The sequence below is a fragment of the Penicillium daleae genome (assembly GCF_028827525.1).
Source record: "Penicillium daleae strain IBT 16125 chromosome Unknown utg000008l_segment0_segment0, whole genome shotgun sequence".
In the NCBI taxonomy this organism is placed as follows: Eukaryota; Fungi; Ascomycota; class Eurotiomycetes; order Eurotiales; family Aspergillaceae; genus Penicillium; species Penicillium daleae.
The window spans coordinates 6,562,264-6,582,692 of record NW_026623156.1 but is presented as its reverse complement, the minus strand read 5'-3'; the positions used below and the strand labels follow the sequence as shown (position 1 = coordinate 6,582,692).

Here is a 20,429-nt window from a genome sequence, read left to right as displayed (position 1 = left end):
CAATATTGATAAGTCCAGTCATCCGAACCATGCTGATGATGCCCTGGCTTCCAGCTCGTCTCGCATATTCAACTGCATGCAGAACATTCCCTGCTTTGCTCCTGGAATATTTACTCCAGATCCCCTCTTCGCGATGATAGTCCATGTTCAGAAAATCAATCGCGGGTTTAGGGGCGTTGTGAGTAAACCATCCTGATTAAAACTTCGGATCCTATCAGCCATCGATAAATGTAAGCATTGATGTTAAATATTGCATTAAGATAATGTTCAATTACTTCGCTGATAACAACATGCCCTAACTCTCATGCCCCTTCCTTTGCAGCTGGCCGACACAGCCAAAATAAAACGCCCGTTGATGCTCATTCTCATAAATTAACTAGAACCTCAAAGATATTCATCCTCGTCCATAGACACCTGGTCGTCGGCCCACTGTATGGGGGCTTCATTCCGCGGAACTTCATTGCGAGGGGTCCACACAGGTGGTTGCGGTGCAGATGGCTGTGACGGTGCAACCGTCTGCCCCGGAGACGTCAGCCAGGGGAATGAGACTGGCGTACCATTGACACGAATCTCGCCGACAATATTGCCCAGCTGCGGCGATTCCTCGACATAGCCATCCCATAGACCCAGCAGCTGTGCCACTAGACGGAAGCAGGCCACGGATATTGTGACGAGAGGTGCCAAAAGGTATTCCAGATGGGACCAGCGCCAAAGCATCGTGACAGTCACAAAGGGAAATTCAGGCGCATCCGCTTGAAGGCAGTAACCCTCGCATGTCTCGGAGATTAAAGGATGGGCATACAGATCCCACATCAGACATTCGATGATATACCAGGAGAGCGAGATAAATACAACCCAACCCAAGTTGGTGAGTTGACGACGCCGTAAATTAGGATTCCATTTCCACAGGCGAGGAAGTGGGATCGCAGCGTATACACGGCCATCATCGTGGACGCATTTCTCGCAATTTTCACTGGAGTCCCACTCCAGTGTCTGCTTACCGGCTTTCTTGGGGGAGCTTGGCCGCGACACAATAGCGGCATCTCGGATAACGTGCTCTTCCAGACTATTCAGGCCCTTCTTCACTTCACTGATATTTCTCACGAGTGAATGAAGTTTATCATTCAGGCGGTCAATATCAACCGAGTCTTGCCCATTCGCATTGGCCAGCTCAAGTCTCCTAAGCACCTCCTGTTCATAGGCAGCTTCTTCCTCTTCTTCTGTCTTGAGCTCTGTCTGGTCGTCCATAATTGCTTGGAGGGATTCAATTGTATCGTCTCCCAGGTCAAGTGTTTCTTTGCCAGAGCTCACGTCCTCAATGACCGTTTGGAGGCCACTCTTTGGTAGCTTTGGTCGAATCACAGACGCTCTGCTCCGTTTAGCAGGCTGGGCTTCAGAGACGGGCTGCTCCGAAGCAACCAGCTCTGGTTTTATTTCTTTAACAGGCAGTTGAACATTAACAGGTTTTTGCTCTTGTTTGGGAGCTTCGGGTTCCTTTGCGGGTACTGATGGTAGGACAATATCCTTCGTCAAATCCTGAGGAAGCTCCGTCACTCGTTCGGTCATGGGGGTATCAATCCAGGCACCCGTCACTCGGGGTGTTTTGTCGTGAATCCTTCGTTCGAAAAGCTTCGGGTGATCCGGTGTCTGCATTTGTTCAAGTTTCGGGCTCTCAGTTCGCGCGAGCTTGCGGAGCAAATCTTGCGAGTCTCGTTTTGCTGCGCTAGGCTTGGTCAAGCCGGAGCTCTTATAGACCACGATAGGCGTGTTCGGTACGTGGACACCTTCGCCTTGTGATGCGTTCTGGTCCCAACTATGTAGCTCGTCCTTCATGTCCTGTAGTACTTCCCGGGCATGTAGATTGGCTGTTAGTTCGCCAAGAGCGCTTCGGACTGGAAGGCTGCCTCGTTCGACAGTCCGTGAGGATGAGCGGGCAGAATATCCCGAAAGAGCGTTCTCATCTGCCTTTATTCGTGTGTTTGAGGCGTCGTCGAGGGGCGCTCGCTCTCCTCTCCTCTCTTGTGTCTCGGACGTGGTGCTTCCGCTGACGTTCCTGAGCCATTCGGAGCGGCGTCCAGCGCGAGTCCCCCAAGTCCGCGGCAAGTTCAACGCTGGGCCAGGTTCACCATCCTCCTCCTCTGACACTTTAACGTGTTCTTCCTCCTCCCTTCGTTGCAAATTGTCCGCTGTAAGGGCAGCACGAGTCCCAACCTTGGCTTTGCTGAATACCGGCGAATCCTTGCCCGTCACACGTCGAAGTCGCTGTTCGTCTCTAGCATAGTCGGTGGTTCTCCTGCGTGGCGGGTTTTCATTGCCGAAGCTCGCCTCGGAAAATGCGCGACCCTCGAATTCTCGTTCCCTTGCTCGAGGCGACGAGCGACTCAGCCGACCTGCGGGACGCGTATCGAGGGAGCCTCCCAATCGTCCATCGGCACGTAGTCTGGCAGTGTTCCGTCCTGTTCAATCCTCCTGTACACATCGACTAATTCTTCGGGTGGGTTGGAAATATCCGACGAAGGCGAGCGCGCAGTGACAAAATCTCGGGTCTGTCGTGGGCTGGTGGTCAAACCGAGTCCAGCGGCGTCGTCGGACATACTTGCGCGCGAAGTGGCTCGATACGCGCCGGAAAGTGTGCCTGTACGGAAGCTGGGCCTGGGACGCGACCCGGTCTGTTTTGAAGGTGTAGGAAAATGTGAATTATCGAGATCGAATTCGTAGCTGGGCTCTCGCGCGCGGGCAAAGGGCGACTGCGGCTGGTGGTGACGCGCCAGTGCAGCTCGGTCGCTCTTGCGGGGAGAGGCCATGGCGACGGAGAGAAAATAAGAGGCTGCTCTCCCGCAAATATCAAGCAAAAGATTACTCCCTTTATCCCTTTTGTTGGTTGATACAGAGTCGCGGACTTGGAATGATTTAACCTTCAAAGTACTGCACGTAAATACGGAGCTCCCGCATTCCCCGAAGGGGCTAGAGCGGGCCCGCACCAGCTTCACCAACTGCATGTTTTTAACTTCAGCAACTTCCACTTTCCTCTCTCCTTGCGAGTCAAACATCGCAGTATCGCATCACTGCCATCCTCGTGTCCGCAGCCACTTCTGCCTGCTGCCTGATTTAGCAAGCGCCAAATCATGCGAGCATCGCCTGCCACCTCGCAAGTGACTCAATGCTGTGACATGTGACCCGCTCATTTGCCTTGATCATCGATCAGTTTCAAACAACGCGCCAGATAAGAACCAAAAATCTGCCAGATCTGCTGTGTACCCTTGGTCAAGGACACACAGACACACAGGTTTCACGAAAGAACCGAACAGCCACTATCTTGCCCGCGATATCTCTCCGAAGTACACCAGCCATGGCGAAATCGTCCCGCCGCAGGACGCCCGCGTCAACACCAGGCTCATCGGGCGCTTCAACCCCAAGCTCTGTATCCTCTGGACCTATTCCACCCTTCACCAAAGCTCCCTCGATCCTCAAGCCCTTCCTCGACCCGCTCTCCCCGGAGGAGGTATACCTAGTCCACATCGACACCACGGGAACAGAACTGAAATGGCAGACCTTCATCGTACCCACGGTGGTCAACGTGGTAGTGGCAGCAGTGATCGCCCTACGAGTCTACTGGGGCTTTAGCACATACCCAGCGCTAGTGGCCATTCTGATCGGCATGGAGAGTTCGCTGAGCGTGGACATCGCCTCGACACCGTGGACAGAACTGGCACAGATCACCCTCCGCCGGGTTGGTACCATCCTGATCGACTACTTCCTTGTCACGCTGTTCCTGTCGTGGCCCATCCACTTCGTGCTCGGCCCCGTCCGCTGGCGCCGCGCCGTGGGCTTCCGAGACCGCGAGATCATCGTCCGTCGCAGCCACCGCAGCTGGAGCAAGAAGCTCGAGCGCAACAAATGGATTCGCGATAACGATGCTATGCGCGACAAAATCGTCGCCGCTGTGACACCCGAGCGTATCGGTAAGACGGGATACCTGCTCGTCGACGAGGACTGGAACCTGGACTATCGCGCCATGATCCGCGCCCACGCGTTGGTCGACCTGACCCGTAAGGGCGAGGGTGTGCAGCTGGACGAGTTCCGCACAGCGGTGCTGGTTCACACTGACTCGGATGGCTGGCTGATTTGGCGCGTTGGGGACGAAAACACACCTGCCGGAAAGTCTGCTCAACGAGACCAGATCCTAGCTTTCAGGGAGCGGTTGACTGCAATGGGTAAGGAGGATTTGTTCTTCCGCTGGGTTGAGCTGGTCCAATGGGAAAGCTCGCAGCCTGGCGGATTTACTCCGGAGAGGCAGCGATCTGCTATGGTGCAGGCTAAGCAGATGTTCGACGAGGAGAATGTCGATTTCAGTCAATTCTGGGACGATGAGCTGGTGGGCATGGAGGGCGCTCAAGAGACAGCGACTTGATTTCTGGTCTCGTTTTTCTTTTCTTGGTTCGACTTTTTTCCTCTCATGAATGCATATAGCTCGGCTGGTTACATTTTGAATTTTAGCATCTTAACGGCCACTTCTATGATATATACCCAATCTTTATTCAGGCATGTAGCGCCTTACGTAGTGCCTTTTCAAGTAAACTAGAATTGCAGACAAACAAGGCCCACTTACGAAAATTAAGGAGCTTATGGTGATGGTCACCTGAAGTGATCCATGGTCAATGCCTTCGTTATCCCCCATATCGACCCAATATCGACTCTCTATAGGCCTCACTTGCACCACTGCCCTCGGACTGTGCATGTTGTTAGGTTTGCAGTCGAAAGTCTACTTTGTTTCCACCGTACGTTCATTCTTGTTTCTTGTTTTCTCTTTCTTCCTTTCATTCACAACGAAGTTGGTGTCCATTCCCTGGATCCCGAATCATTCGGTATGATAACCCGGCTTGAAGGACTTTCAGACTACTTCACCCATTAAAATAAGTTGAGGATGAGTTTCAAACCCCACCCAGGAACAGAACACGTAAAGAACAGACTCTTCCGTGGGAATCAGGTTATGTACTATTGGGTATCTCGTCAAACTAACTCCCATCAAGGGCATATAAGTCTCCCCAAGGCCACGTGTGCAGCGTCGGAGGAGAAAACAGCAAAACAATCAAGTAGAAAACACGTCCAAAAAGCAAATCACAAGAACAGAAAAGGAAAAACATTGATTCCATGAAATGATTACTGCACAACGCGCAACGCTCCGGTGTAACCATTGCCGTTCTATTGCGTAGCATCTTCAAATCGATAATCAAGAGACCATAATTTCTCCCATGGTCTCCGGGCGCCATTCTGACGACGAGTAGAGGCTGATCGGGAGGGCGGGGATGCCGGGGAAGTGGCGATCTCGCCTGCATTCAGAGACTGACTGGCAGAGGTCGGGATCCGGGCTCGATTCTGTGCCTAGGAAAGTAATACCAAGTTAGTGTCGTCATTTTGGAGAAAAGACCCGGGAAAAGATAGTTCTGCGTCCTACTTTTCACGGGCCGAAGAGCAGGTCACGGCGCACCTCGTCGAAGATCGGGGCAGACTCGCGAGGCTGAGAGCCGGCGTCTGCGTCGGCAGGGCGAACTAGATCGGAGGCGGAGTCGTTGGCCATTTGCGAGGGGGTAGGCGTGCCTCGTTTCGAGTTCGAGCTATTGCGACGGCTCTCAAGGCTTCTGGACAAGGTTTGGGCGACGGTGCTTTCTTCCGTGGGTCGCTTGAGACGAATGCTTCCCTTCGCATCGACGTGGGCAGATGCAACGGTGCTCTTAGCAATGCCAGGTGTCGCCGGGGCACCGGGCTTTTCCTCCGTGGCATCAAGAAGGTACCAACGTAGACCGTCGGATAGCTCGAAAGGATTCTCGTCGATGGAAGCGACGTCGCTGGCGTCGCCGAGAGAGCGCCGGTCTGGAGCGACCCCGCTCAAAGACTTGGATAGGTCGACGACGCGCTCCTCAATCTTGCTGATGCGGGCCAGTAGCCAGTCCCGTGTTTGCAGTTTATGAGAGTCTTGCTCGCGCAGGAAGTAATGTGGTGCACCGACATTGAAAGCGGCCCAGGAACGGATGGCTTGGTTGCGAGTCGGGAGGAACAGAGCGAGATCGCCTTCCTTGAAGGATCGGTAAGCGATCTTTTCGTGAGCTTCGCTTTGGACTCGGTGATACTTTTCACGGTAACCTTTGGCTTCTTTCTGCCATTTGCGTGCTAGTATCTCGATGTCCTTGACACGCTTGACCACCACATCCCCGAAGACGGCAACATCGAAATGATTCAGGCTTTCCATGAAAGCTGTGAATCTAGTCTCCTCGTCTTCAGGGCTGTCGGCATGCATCCAGCCTAGAAGAGCCGAGTCTGGTCTCGCCGTGATAATGCCGGATTGGGCAATACTTTCTCCTAGACTAGATGAGGTGCTGAGCTTGGAAGCACGCTGGACGATTAGACGGCCTTCTTGTTGAATAATCGCGAATCCGAGCTGTTCCAGCATCCGCTCCAGTTTCTCAATCTGTGAATATAGTTGCTTGGACAAGTCATGCGACTTGCTACCTCGGGCACCCAGTCGAGAAACAGCTTGTTGTGCTGCTTGAGATGCTTCCTCAACCTTTCCCTCCCAATCTGCCTCTTTGGATTGTAGATCCCGAGCGTGAGACTCTGCATCGGCCAGTTTCCGCGCCAAATTAGCCTGCTTCCGCTCTTCCTCCGCGAGCTGCTCTCGCAAGGCATCAGAACCACTTTCGCCAGCTGAAACTTGCGACTGCAACGTATTCAGTCTAGATCGTTCCTGGTCTAGTTCAGCCTTGACGACGTCCAGGTCCAGCTTTTCTTTCTTCAGCTGTTGCGTCAATCGCGTGATTTCGGCCTCGCGATCATCAGCAACCTTCAGCCGTCCCTCAAGCTCGTACTCTAGCTGAGAAATCCTCTCCTCGAGAGCCTTATTCTCAGTCATCAGCTTCGAGGCACTGTCCTCCGCACTCTTCACATGGATAGACAAGCCTTCGGCGAGAACCTCGATAGCTTTGATAATGCCAGGAATGTCAGTGGGGACTGTTCCTCCCGGAGAAAGATTCATAAAGGCCGACTGTAAAGCATTATAATGGTCTTGATCCTTCCGGGTCAATTCGCCACGCTGACGTTCCAGATCTTCAACCTTCTCTTGGAGATGCTGTTCGTCCTGCTGCAGAGACTCAACCCGCTCGTTGAGATCTGTAATCGTGCGAGTTGCCTCGGCGGAATTAGCTTGTGCGGCTTGCAGGTCAGTCTCGAGCTGATTAATCCGCTCGTCGACCTCTTGCTTCTCATGCTCCCGGCTATCAACGAGCCTATCCAGCTCTTCTTCCACCTCTTCGGTGCGAAGTCTAAACTTTTTGACCTCTGCTTCCAAGTATCTTCGCTCATCTTCAAATTCGCGTTGTCGCGCTTCGAGGTTTCCAATGAGATCTTGCTTGGTGGATTGAGCCTCTTGGTATTTGTCAGAGTTTGACTGGCGCTCGGCGTGAGCTTCTTTATGAAGTCTTTGCACTGTTTCTCTTTCCACGTTGAGCTCTGCTTCAAGCGAGACAATGCGTTGGACCAAAGCTCTGTCCTCTGGTGACTGAGTCATGGACACACGCCTCGACGAGACCGAGGAGCGCCTCGAGAGAGCATCGGGGTGGGGTGACGCAGGGGAGAGGGGGAAGTCATGTCCAAAGTTGCCGCTCGAAGGCCGACTCATGTGGCTCTGGCGATGCAGAAGGTCCTCCAATTTCCGAATGCGACTGTCAGACCCCTTGAGTTTCTCCTCCAGTTTTCCTTTCTCCTCTTGCAGACTTCGGACCATGTCATCACCGCGTAGTAGCATAGAGCTTCGACTCAAGTCAAAGACACTACCATTTTTGAACGCTTTTGCTCGTCGTCTTTGCTGGCGAGTTGGTCCATCAAGATCCTTGAATTGCTGGGCTAGGTCATCTGCAATATTCGACAATGAGTGTTTGTTCCGCAGGTCTTCAATATATGTCTCAATCTCGTTTCGACTGACTTCGGGCCAGTCACTATCTTGGCCATGGAGGTTGACCTCAATCCCCGGCGTTGTAGAATCTCCAAAGGAGATGAAGTCGCCCATAGTTTTAATCCATTTCTTCCGTCGGCGCTGCTCTTCGTCCCTCAAAATGGCCATCTCCTCGGTTAGGGCCAACGAGTCGCTTTTGATTTTATCATTCCATACACGCCTGCGAACAGACTCGATGAGGACCGATCCGTAGATCATTGGCATCTGGAAAACAGCATAGAGTACATCAAACGCATTGCTGTCAATATCAAAGTTGACCAGCTGCGCATGGGCGTCGGCAAGGCGTGACTCGATGAACGAGATCGTGCGCATGTGCTGTAGGGCTGTCTTCTCAGCGGCTGCGCGTCGACGGACTGCTTGCTCCAAAGCGTGGTGAAGATCGCCACTGAGGTCCAACAGCGATGGGAGTAGATTCTGAGTATGGTTGAGCGCAAGCCTAGAAATATTGGCCAGCATCTTCTGATTATTGGGCAAGCCGAGAACATGTTCGTAATCAGAGCCAATTTTCTTTGCGAGTGTTTCCACTTCCTCAAGCAATCCATCCTCGCCATCCGCCGATGTGGGGACCACCTCGTCCACCAGGGCTTGTGTATCCGAGGCGATATCGCTGACAGCCTGTTCAAGGTCCCGAGCCTGTCCCGCAAAGCGCGGAGATACGACCCCAGCATCCGAGCCAGCTTGGAGAACTTCATTAATATCTACAAAGTCCCGCAGCGTCCCCGTAGGCTGATCTTTGTCTTTCTTGGGGGTGGATGGGCGCCCCAGCATAGGGAAGTCCTTCCGGGCCGGGATATTCTCCAGCGACTCCAGAGCGCGCTGCCAGCCATCGAGAGCAGCCTGCTGCTCCTCGAGGAGATTGTTGGCCCATGTTTGTGCCTCCTGGAAGCGATGTTCCAGGGTACCCACGTGTGACTTGAGGTTCTCAAGGGCCACACCAACGGCACGGTTGATGACATCAGTTCGCTCGTTATGCTCCTTGATATTCTTATCCATCGACCCACAGCGAGTAGATAGATCCAGCGCCCAAGTCCTCCTCGTCATAAACAAGTTCCGCCATGATTGTAGGTCGTTTTGGTCCGTCAGCGAAGCCGGGGGCTTATGTGGTTGGAATGTTTCTGGGGCAGGAAGCTCGGGAAGCTCAAAGTCGGCGGGTTCGCTCACGTACTGCCGGTCATAGACAAAGATCTCGGTCTGGATTTCGGGGATTAGAACTTGGTCATTTTCTTCTTGGGATGGGCCATGGCCTGTTGATCCAATGTATAGCTTTCCATACCTCGGTGGCGAGCGTCTGGGTCTTGACGTTCTTCCCTCGCGCAGTCATCAAGATCTGCCTGGAAGATGGAATCGAAGTATTTCGAACAATCCATCCTTTTAAGGAATCCGGTCTGGAACATTCAGAACAGCGTTAGCTTGCATACCGAGCTCATTCGTAGGCACGAGACCCAGCAATGGGCCCCCTCATGGGGGGAGGAGTCAACATACGAAGCAAAGGCGACCGGATCCGCCAGCAAATGCTCGCCGGAGTGAGCAATATAGATATGCAACGACATATTTCCCCTCCTCACCACCGAGCGCGAGAGCTCGAAAGACCAAGGGAGTGGGAGGGGAGGCGGGTTTAACGAGGGTAAATCGGGAGGAGGCTGAAGCTCCAGGTGAGCGACTCCCCACCGCCCTCCGCTTCAAGTGTATGGTATCACAAGGCCCACGCCCGCGCCCGCCCACGAGATCCCCCCATGGCGACCAAACAGGCCTCCACAAGGCCTCACCTGCTGTCTAACGAGCTTGTCCTGGTGGACTATGCGGCAGATGATGTCCGTGATATCGTGACCTTGTCTGATACGGAAGAGCTGGTGCTGCAGCTGGCTAGTCAGATCCAGGAACAACAGTTGGAGAAAGCAGTGCTGGAGCAAGGTACGATCTAACTATGCGGGCAGCCTTTTTTCCTCCGAAGACCTTCTGATTGCTTTGTTGTTCATTTTACATTCTTTCGTGTCATGTGCCCATTTGATTTTTGTTCTTACTCAAGCACCTCGTTTTCAAACTACTCACTCTTCTCGGTAGAACTGGAATCGCTGTCGGGCGACAATGTTGAAGAAGCACTCGCGATCGCGGAACGCGAGTTTCTCGAGGCACGCGCTTCCTACACCGTCAGAACGAAGGCCGCTCGCACAATTCTCATGACAGATCCCATTCTGAAAGCAGTTCACCTAAAAGCCACTATGCCTCCTGAACGGTACGTGAGTTCCTGCTTCTCTATGGGTATCTAATTCTTATCTTATCCAACGAGCAGCGCTCTCCTCCGCCTGGTGAACCGACGCGACGTGCTCGCCCTCGCGCAAGAGAATCTAGCGTCAGCCCATGAACTGGTGCTAAAACAGCTATCTGATGCCGAGGTTGAGAACCTCAAAATCAACCAAGAGAACCAGGAGCTGGTACGAGAGCTCCTCGAGCTCACCAAGCAGGATTCCTCCTGGCGCGAGCGGCTCCAGGACGCAGACCTCGCGTCGCAGCTGGATCAGCTTGAAGCTGAGCAGAAGACGAGGAAGGCGAAATGGGAAACCATGAAGAACATTGCCAGCGCGATGGTGGTCGGTAGCGGACTTGACTGGGCTGATGATGACACTCTCCGTGCACTAGTGCTGGATGAAAGTGATGACTGATTTCTTTTTGTTTCATGGTATGGTTGATTATTATCTGGTAGCATACCCTCATAGTATTGGCGTTTTGGGCGCTACATGCAGTACTGAGACCGACTAACGTTCTCTATTTTATCCATCTAATCCTGTAATGGCATTTCTTCTATGGCGATCCTAGGCCCTGCAGAGCCCCAGCCACTAGCCTCATAGGGATGAGGGTTATTCTTAGCTGGACCTGACCATTCCCAGAAAGAAATGTCAATTCTTGAATAGCCGATGTTAGGCTTGCTAGGCTCTAGCTGACCCAAGCTTCCAGTTACTAACGTACAGTAGTTAAGAGTAATTGTGTGTAGGACCATTGACCCACGCCAACATCACACTGGGCAGTGGGCACCCGCAGGGACGGAAACAGAGCTAAAGAGGTAATCGTTTGCGGGCGCGAGTCGGCGCTCGGAGATTCAGATCCCGGGGGATTGAACAAGGACAGGAAATAATAATGCGCTACATCATATTTATGATAATGGGCATCAGAGCAATGCTTCGCTTAAAACTCCGTAGCGACCTGCTAGCGAGGTGATTACCTGCTAAAAGGGATCAGCGATCAACTCCTGAGGGGTGAAAAGCTCAAACATTGGGACTACCACTATGGGTACGCGGAGAACGGATCACACTATGAGAGTGTGGCTATGGGGACCCAGCTCCAAGACGAGATTTATCACACAGAGTTTTCGATTTGGGGAGGGGAAAGTAGAATACCGACGCGGCGCAACGACTCTATGACGTTCTCCTCTCGGAAGGAGTGGAAGCTGGTAACGTTACCAGTGGATTCACGCGGGACGGATGTACGGCCTGTGTGGTGTATTGTCACGGTTTATTACCGAGTACATTTACTGTAGTCTTGAAAGGGGCGTACGGAGAAAAGTACGAAATGGACTGTGATTATGGTTCCCAGCCCTGCCACAGGCAGGACTCTGAGCACGCTAAGGTTGCTGTGTACCACCCAAGTTCCAAGCTCCTCGTCCCTTCCCCGAAGAATGTAATATTGAAACAAATGCAATTTCTCCTCCTTGAACTCTTGCTGGCTCACGTTGGGCGCTGCTGAATCCTAGCAGGGGCATCGCATTAGTCCAATCTGGGTTGCAGTCTGTTCTCTCCACTCCTCGACATGACGGGGACCTCTTTGCCCTATAAGGAGATCGTATAGGCGTTGGGATTTAGTACTTAGGTCCTCGAGGTTCTGAGTACCGATTGCTAGAGAGTATGTACCGAGGGACTCGACGCGTTGCAGCACCCCCAGTCCACCACCACTACCGCGTTACGATTCCTTCCCCTAACAGTATGTTAGTACGGAATGGTAAATTATCCTGTCGGTACGCCAATATTAATTTTGAGCTTGTGATCATGGTGTGATCCAGGCAAGGACGGAACCTGCTGCGCCAATCGAGTCCTTTACCTCCCACCTCCACCTCCAACAATGTACGGCCCCCCTCCTAGCCTGCCAGCCTGCTGGCCCAGCGACCTAAATTACAGTACGATCTTCAGAAAATGTACCCTCGCGCATCGGCAATAAGAGCCTGGCATAGGGAACCACTGCCATGATTGATAATACCATATTGTGTACCTCGATAATAATCATGGTATCAAGGCATTTCCCATTGATAGCTATTTCCGCAGAATAATGACCAAATAAAACAAGGCTTAAGGGTATCAAAAAATCATAGTTATTGCAGTCCCATTTGATAACGTCTCTCCCTTTTCTTTCTTTCATTTCTTTTTCCTGGTAACTAAAATCTTGGACTGTTCTTGATGGCCGTGTTTCCAATGGGCGGTTTGGCTAGAAGTGTTACTGTACGCCACACTAGAAATCTGGGAATTGAGCAACCTGCTCCAGTTGCAACTCCAGGCCCTTACCTCGAGCTAATTCGGTCGCGGCATTGCTCTGCATGCCCAGTCGACACGGTGGATGGCCATTGCTCTGACTACCTATGTACATATGTATGTACATAATACATAGTAGTAGGTCACTGCGTCGAGTCTTTGTCCTAGGGAAGCTTTTACATACGGTACCATGCCTACATACACATTTACCTACTGTAGGCCGATGCTGTCAGTTGAGTAGATACTGCGCATGATTTCAATGGAGTTTTGATGCTGTTTCTCTTTCTTTTTTTTTCTCTCTGTTATTCTGCTCGTGACCGAAGCGCGCCTAGATCTGCTGCGCTATTAAATTCTCTAGCCAGACTCTGTTCTCCCTGGCGGATGTACTTCTCGTCCTAGCTCCTCCGGCATACAATACGAGTATTGTCGGGGCCAGCAGAGACATGGGTAGAAAAGTATGGTACTTGCGGTACTTGGGCGTGATCTCTCCGTACTAGCTCACTTCTCCTCTCCATACCTTCGTATCGTCTCGGACATATTGCCAGTACAGCCAAGGTGCCATTGTGCGATCGCAATCCCTCCGCTAAGAGCATCGCACAACCCTGCTCCGACACAGCGCAAACGGGTGCAATACATGGCGGTTTGTAGGGTGGGCGCGCAGCCTGCCACGAGACGACGCGCTACGGGATCTTTGTTTTGAATTATTCAATATAGCTTTAGCATTGAAAATGGATATTGCGGTCTCCAACAAGGCTGGATTTATCTTCAGAAACAATTTGAGTTCGATATAAGGACTAAAAATATACATTCAAAGCATATCCGACCACTGACTCGATCTCCAATACGCGGTTTATTGACTGCGTATTCCTCCCTGTGTGGTTGCCCTGGGGGAAAGGCCTTCTTGAGAGTGACGGCTTGTCAGAGGGAACGCGTACGGACTTGGTACTGGGTACTTGCCTGTGAGGTCACTTGACTATGCGATACCGCGTACTCTGGTACGACGGGGTGCGCGGTTTTATGGGAATGGATCAAGGCGTAATACTCCACTCTGAGATGGTGTACAGTAGGTCTGTTACCGTTTCGTATGGCCGCAGACCAGCAGCAGCACCCAAACGCTTTGTGATGCTGAAGCGGCCTACACTTAGGAAGACCACTGTAGTAGTAAATGTAAATAAAGATCATATGAGAAGTTTCCGAATTGAGTGACGATTAGATAACAGGACATGAAAGAGACGCGAAAAAAAACGGCCAAGTATAAGGAGCCCGAGAGGGCCATAGTCCATGTCGCGCTACGCTAGGACTTGCAGATGTCAAGGTCGGCTTACCCAGGACTATCTTTTCTTTTCATCAAGAACAATAGACTATATCTTGGCTAGAATATATCCAAGTATGGCTATCATCGATCTATAGTGTATGTTTTCTTTACATGATTTCGTAGAGGCTGAATGATGAGCAACAATGTTGGGGTAGAGGGTACTTTGCCTGTCGTATACCTCCCTAAGTACTGTACAGGGTACTGGGTGTACTGTGTACGGGCCGTACGTTACATTCCCCAGCCAGTCAGCAAACAGCGGACTGCCCTTGCTCTGTGCTGCCCACCCGTTCCCACAGTAGTCTCGTCACCAGAGAGAAGGGGAGTCCGCTCTTCCCTACTACTACTGCCTTCCCCCTCTCTCTCTCCCTCTCTCCTCTCCTCCTAACACTACCCAAACCCGCTCCCACACTATTTGCCCATACAACTCAGGTACTGCATATCCTCACCACCCCAAATCTACTATATCCCCATTCCTGCTGGCCCCGATTCTCGACACAACCACCACCATTATTCTTCCCACCTTTTTTTCTACTCTCATCGGCCTTGATTCTGTCATTCTGTCCTCATCAATGCTATTTTTTCACTCGCGCGACCACGACCTCTCTCACGGTCGCGCGACTACACACCTATGTTTACTCGAACATCCACCACTAACATGAGATGACTACCATTAGATTCGTTCTGATCTATTTCCTTTCAATCAACTTCAGTTCCGCTTTCAAACAAAGTAAGTCTCGTCTCTATCCGTCCTGAGGTGGTCAAGTCAGGACCGCCGGCGCGCTTGTTACGCAGTCGCGTCGCGGCACCAACTACACCACACCACACCTCCTTCACCTCACTTTCTGCCCTCATTGCTTGTCGCATCGCAGTCGCCTGTGGTCGCATAGCTTTCCTCTGCTTATTACACGCTTCCACTCGCCTCTCGCAGGCTCTGCGCCTTACTTGGGTGCCATTGCCTCTCACTTCAGTTGCCTTTGGAACAACACTAACACTCTCCTCTAGTCCAATATGCCTAAGGAGAAGACTACTCGCAAGGCCGGCAAGGAGCGCGTCCAGCGCCGCAAGAAGGGTAAGTCCCTTCTGAGAAGAAATTGACTCATCTTGCCCATCGTGGATTCTAACGTGCCACCCAGACCCCAATGCCCCCAAGCGTGGTCTGTCCGCCTACATGTTCTTCGCCAACGACAACCGTGACAAGGTCCGCGAGGAGAACCCCGGCATCACGTTCGGTAAGTCTCGTTGCTGCTTTCTCTCTCTCTCTCTCTCTCTATACCTCCCACTTGTCCATCCCAACTAACACCCCATTCAGGCCAGGTCGGCAAGATGCTCGGTGACAAGTGGAAGGCTCTGACCGAGACCGAGCGCAAGCCCTACGACGCCAAGGCCGCTACCGACAAGAAGCGTTACGAGGAGGAGAAGGCCAAGTACAACGCTGTAAGCTCTCCCCCTCCCCTCAGCCTCCATGGCGACATCACTTCACCAATTCAAGCTCTGATCCTAACAATTCTTTTAGCAAGCCGAAGAGGAGGATGAGTCTTCTTAAACGCCCCCGCCGCAAATCTGATTTGCGCAGCTGCTGGCGTTTTCGTGTTTCTTTTCGCTGACTCTCTGGTTATCTTTTTGCGTTTTATCACTCACGGGTCTTACGGAATGGTCTCTACGGTGGTTCTTACTTGCTTTTTATGATCGCCCGGCCGATGGGCTTAGTGTTTTGTGTATGAGACATAGCTTGGACTCCCTTTCGTTCCCCAAAGTTGCATCCTGGGTTCTTCCTGGTTCATCTGGGAGGAGACCGACGGGATGCTCTGCGGGAACGGCCTGGACGTGGTGCTTTGCGAGATACTTGGTGCAATCCCCGTCTGACCGAATCATAGTTTGATCAATGCTACAGTCTCATTGAAATCTAATCGCTTGTAATCATCAATATCTCTACACGCGTCCATCTCTTGTTGATCTCGTTAAGCCGTGAAGAGTAGGTTGGTATTAATCCGCGGTTTCGGATATGGCCCAAGCTCCCGAGCTTCCCCCGTTTGTTTACCCCGACGCGTCCGGGGAATCTCTGATCATGGCCTTAGGCAACACTTGGTTGCCTGTACTATGAATAGTGTTCTTGCCAGTATGTGTCTCGGATATCTAGTATTGGAGCAAGACAATGAAAAGCAAGTGTTCATGTAGAGCTGCTAGACTGAATTGGTTCGACCCTCGGCAGTCAGAGGCCAGGTCACAACCTGGTACATCTCAGACTGGTCCCCTCCATACGATCTACTCTCCAAAGTGTATACTGGGTCGAAGCTTGTTCCAGATCTGCACTTTGTACCTAAACGCGACAGGCTCAACTCATCCAAACATATTCTATATGACATCGGTCCAAATACTCTTCCGGGTGTAGATTCATTGTTAAGTAACCTGGTTCATTCCGTTTCATCTACCTCTATACCTGAAACCAAAATCAATTCCGGTCAATACACCAGAAACACCACATCTTATTCTATCGGGCCGCTAGATAAACATGCAAAAATCCACACACGACGCATCTAAATCCCATCGTCTTCCTGCTCAACGCTGCTTTCTTCTACATACTCATCCCATGCTTTGCACCCAGAGTGCAGAGCACTATAATCAATTAATTTACGCGCTTCCTCATATCGTTCCAAGAACTGAATAGCAAAACCCTCTTCCGTGTGCCAACCAATATGACAATGCATCAACCACGCCCCTGGGTTATCAGTCTTGAACGCCACAACCAAATACCCCGAGCTGGGTAGCATAGCCACGTCGCGCCGCGGGGGATTCGTCAGGCTAGCAATATCCGACGATCCGCTGTACGTACCAGAGCCCTGGGCAAGGACAAAAAAGTCGTGGCCATGCAGGTGGATCGGGTGTGGTACTGTCAGACTAGTCTCGATGACAACGTAGGACCACTCGTTGGCCCGGGGTAATTCGACCACACCGCTCGAGTTTGTGAAGCTGGTGTCGTTGTTCCAGATCTGTAGCAGCGTGGGATTGTCCCATTCGACCTGCATGGAGGTTCCGTTCATTTTCCAGCGGAAAAGGTTCTCCGAGTTCTCGCCGAGAGTGACAGGTTCGCTTGCGTTGTAGTAGGGGAGTGAGGCGCTCTGAGGGAGGTAGGGGACTAGATCGGACATGGGCATGTCGTCGCAGCTGTCGGTGTAGGTGTACTCGGTTGTGGTGGGGGTAGAGGGTGTGTCGCCGTAGTACATGATTCCCTTGATGTTGTCGACGCTATCATTGTCGGAGCATGCTTCTTGGGGGATGGCCCGGATCCAATAGGTGTCGTTACCTGTGGACTGGTCCGCGTGAACGACGATGTCGTACCGTTGGCCTAGATAGGAGATGGTCGTTAGCCAGATATCCGGACTTGAACTATAGAGAACACTCCGATCATACCCATGCCGATGCTCAGGACAGTGGTATTAAATGGCTCAATAGGTACCAAGTCCATCGTCATCACGGTGAGCGTGTGGTTGTCGATGGAAAACTTGAAGTGCGTATCAATCGCAGCATTCACCAGACGGAATCGATATGAAGTACCCGCAGTGACGGACGTATTAAACCGGTATCCCGTCTGGCTACTCGAGTTATCATAGCCATAGACATTCGTACCATTGATCAGACCATTGTCCAGTGTTGGCGGACCACTCGCTTGAGCAGAATCATACAGCTCATCAACAGTCTGATGGCTCCAGTCATTCAAAAACAAACTACCCTTATCAACATCATAATTCTCAGTGGCCGGCCCGTTAATCACAATGCCACCAAAGACACCCTCCCAGGCCTGCAGTCCAATATGGGAATGGTACCACGACGATCCATACTGCGTGGCACGCCATTTGTAAGTCGTGGTTTTACCCGGCGCCGTCGGACATTGTGTTATCGAGACGACACCGTCATTGGGGTTCGTATAATTCTGACGGATCCCATGAAAATGAATACTTGATCCGTTCTTCGCCGAGGCGAGATTATTCGTGACATGCACGATAACGTAGTCACCCCAGTCGGCGTGGATGGTAGGACCAGGAATGGAGCCGTTCACAGCCATGGCAGAGCGAGAATAGCCATCAGGTGCAACTGTGACTTCATGGATATTGAAATAGTACTCTCGAGTCACGCCTGTGTTGGGGACCACGTCGTAGTAATTCGTGCTGATGTTGTAGTTGCACCATGTCTTTCTGTCACTGGCAGTGTTTCCAGAGCAGACATCTCGCTTGAGCTTTGGATGGAGGTGTTGATGGTGAAGAGAAGCTGCGGTACTCGCACCAATGAGACCGAAGAGGAGAGATGTGGCCTTCATGGTAAATTGTTGAAAAAGAGAGACGAGAATGAAATTTGGAAAGAAAGAATAAGAAGGAAGGTCTCAAAGAGGGACGAGAAGATTGTATTTTATGAACAAAAAAAAAAGAGACTGTAGGACCTGCAGAGGAAGAAAACAATAGGAATGAATATTACACAGCGACAAGAGGAAGTCAAAGCAATGAAGGGTTCTTAATGGGAGGCCCTCTCAATCATATCCGTACCTGAAGAGCCTTGCTCAATATCTCCGACAATACCCTCCGCTGATTCATTAAAGCTTAGTGTATCTTCATGCAACAAAATGGATCACAGACTTGCTTGGATTGGAATCTTCTTGTTCCCCATTGGGTAAGGTGGCACCAGGTACGCTTACTCGATCGTAAGCTTAAATGCAGCCACGCAACCGAAGACTCAGGCAAGAGGGCCAGGATTGTTCCTATTGGTTATTTATTTTTAAACTATGGATGACCCTCGCGCGACAAACCGGAAATCTGATGTTGGACCTGGAGGAGTTCGCGCCACTGCGGCCGGCGTGGGCCTGGTGACTGGTCAATGCTTTGAACCAGGATGATTGCGTGGCAGCATCTAGCCCACAGGACGAGCTATAGATTCATATCTTGGATAGGCCAATTCTATAAAGAAGATCTCAGAATCAGGAGCTGGTTCTAATTACACGATGGAGAGAGCCAAGTCTCTCGCGAGATTGATATAGAACATGATGACTGCCATTTACTTTGTGATAGGATTTTGGGACGGGTTGGAATCAAACTGTATTTTTCCAACTCGAAGGTACATTTTCAACTATCGAAACAGTCTCGTGAGATCTCCATGCCAAGTCTAAACCTGCGGATAACCTTCTCCGTCTACCCGCAACTCTACCTGCACCGACGTCAGCCAACACGCGGCCTTGGGGAGTGGAGTTCTCCACGTCCAGGCCAGCAAGTTTTCCGGCCACTATGTTCCGGATATTCTAAGCTGTTCTAGTTTCAGTGCAAAGATAGCTTAACCCCTATCAGATCCCAGGATGTTGTTTCTGAAGGTGTTACGGGGCAGCCGTGGTATATAGAGTCAGAACAAGGCATTGAGATGTCAGCATAAGTTTTGACTTTCATCCTATACATTTCTTGAGAAAAACTACACTCTTTTCACTTTCCCAATATGCTTAGTCATTTGGTTTCTGGTGCTATTTTGTGTCTTCTGGCCTCAGCTTCTGGCTTTGTGCCTCGAGGCGCCCCTGGTGTTGACGAGAGCTTTGGCTTGTATGCCTATGGTGAATCCATTGGTGGACTTTCACTTTTCTACGCTGATGGTATTGTTTTCCCTACTTGATACGATTTGTTGATTACAGTTACCGATCAATCGAAATAGGCAAGGCCTTCATCGGTGATCCATCAAACTCAACTTCATCCTCCGCCATCCCGGTCTCTTGTTAGTTGAACCTTTCTCTAGAAGACCACCCAATGTCTCAACTAATCCACTTTCTAGTCAAACGGTCTTCCGACTCTTCTTCTACCGAATGGATTGCCAATCCAAACACCACTACCACCACCAACACTACTGATCGCTGGTGCGATGAACTATTGTACATCCCCAGCTCATCATCTTCTTCGTACCAGATGGGCTTTACCTCGAAAACCGAGTCCAACGAGACCACTACTGGATTTATATTCTACGGGCAGTGGGTGATGGTCGAAACTGGATCTGGGGATATCTCTTCCAGTTTCTACGTCAAGGCGTCGACCGAGGGCGAGGGGATTTATTCTCTGCTGTGGAATGTCACTGATGATGACAGCGTGATTTCGATTTCGCTGCGCTCGGTTAAGCCGTCTAACTCGTGAGAAAGAATTTTGAAACGCCTCATGACCTCCCGCTGTATTGAAGTTTGGAACTGAAATTGCCAGAAAGATGCCAATATTCAGGGAGTGTATGATAGAAGACCTAAATTTAGGAAGAAACAAGACCCATCAATATAGAATGTCAGTCCTTCCTTTCTCGCTCAAGTGACTTGGGAGTGATCCCACAGATACACTCCTGTTTATTTCCCTAAGGTATGTTATAAGAGGCTCTTGTGAAAAGCCAAGGGTCACGGGACTCGAGTTCCAGACCACTCATTCGAATGTTTCAATCATCGTGGAGTGCACAGCCCCGGCCCCAGATACGAAAGTTGGAAGATAGAATGAGGCTAAGCAGGCAGCTCTATTTTTGCTTTTGTGAGTCAAGCGATGACTTATTACTCTATATAAGACCGTTTGCCATGTTATATGCTGTTTCTCTTCTTCTCCGC

General features: G+C 51.1%; 7 protein-coding genes across 7 annotated transcripts; 4 read left to right on the top strand and 3 right to left on the bottom strand.

Moving 5' to 3' along the window:
• Window positions 1-384: 384 nt before the first annotated feature.
• Window positions 385-2,804, bottom strand: N7458_010853 (uncharacterized protein; the record flags this gene model as incomplete). The annotated part of the gene is made up of 2 exons (XM_056914235.1): window positions 385-2,325; window positions 2,391-2,804. The coding sequence occupies 2 exons, from the start codon at window positions 2,802-2,804 to the stop codon at window positions 385-387; spliced, it is 2,355 nt and encodes a 784-aa protein (XP_056763084.1).
• Window positions 2,805-3,349: 545 nt separating this feature from the next.
• On the top strand, window positions 3,350-4,411 carry N7458_010852 (uncharacterized protein; the record flags this gene model as incomplete). Its single annotated transcript, XM_056914234.1, has 1 exon — window positions 3,350-4,411. One exon carries the CDS (start codon window positions 3,350-3,352, stop codon window positions 4,409-4,411), a length of 1,062 nt encoding a protein of 353 aa, XP_056763083.1.
• Window positions 4,412-5,458: 1,047 nt separating this feature from the next.
• On the bottom strand, window positions 5,459-9,555 carry atg11 (autophagy protein ATG11; the record flags this gene model as incomplete). Its single annotated transcript, XM_056914233.1, has 3 exons — window positions 5,459-9,196; window positions 9,279-9,390; window positions 9,488-9,555. 3 exons carry the CDS (start codon window positions 9,553-9,555, stop codon window positions 5,459-5,461), a joined length of 3,918 nt encoding a protein of 1,305 aa, XP_056763082.1.
• Window positions 9,556-9,738: 183 nt separating this feature from the next.
• On the top strand, window positions 9,739-10,665 carry N7458_010850 (centromere protein H; the record flags this gene model as incomplete). The annotated part of the gene is made up of 3 exons (XM_056914232.1): window positions 9,739-9,916; window positions 10,067-10,238; window positions 10,296-10,665. The coding sequence occupies 3 exons, from the start codon at window positions 9,739-9,741 to the stop codon at window positions 10,663-10,665; spliced, it is 720 nt and encodes a 239-aa protein (XP_056763081.1).
• Window positions 10,666-14,842: 4,177 nt separating this feature from the next.
• On the top strand, window positions 14,843-15,377 carry nhp6 (high-mobility group nucleosome-binding protein; the record flags this gene model as incomplete). Its single annotated transcript, XM_056914231.1, has 4 exons — window positions 14,843-14,903; window positions 14,968-15,063; window positions 15,144-15,268; window positions 15,348-15,377. 4 exons carry the CDS (start codon window positions 14,843-14,845, stop codon window positions 15,375-15,377), a joined length of 312 nt encoding a protein of 103 aa, XP_056763080.1.
• Window positions 15,378-16,368: 991 nt separating this feature from the next.
• Window positions 16,369-18,146, bottom strand: N7458_010848 (Multicopper oxidasetype 3; the record flags this gene model as incomplete). Its single annotated transcript, XM_056914230.1, has 2 exons — window positions 16,369-17,177; window positions 17,243-18,146. 2 exons carry the CDS (start codon window positions 18,144-18,146, stop codon window positions 16,369-16,371), a joined length of 1,713 nt encoding a protein of 570 aa, XP_056763079.1.
• A 1,157-nt stretch (window positions 18,147-19,303) lies between these two features.
• On the top strand, window positions 19,304-19,983 carry N7458_010847 (uncharacterized protein; the record flags this gene model as incomplete). The annotated part of the gene is made up of 3 exons (XM_056914229.1): window positions 19,304-19,454; window positions 19,514-19,573; window positions 19,631-19,983. 3 exons carry the CDS (start codon window positions 19,304-19,306, stop codon window positions 19,981-19,983), a joined length of 564 nt encoding a protein of 187 aa, XP_056763078.1.
• Between the last annotated feature and the right edge of the window lie 446 nt (window positions 19,984-20,429).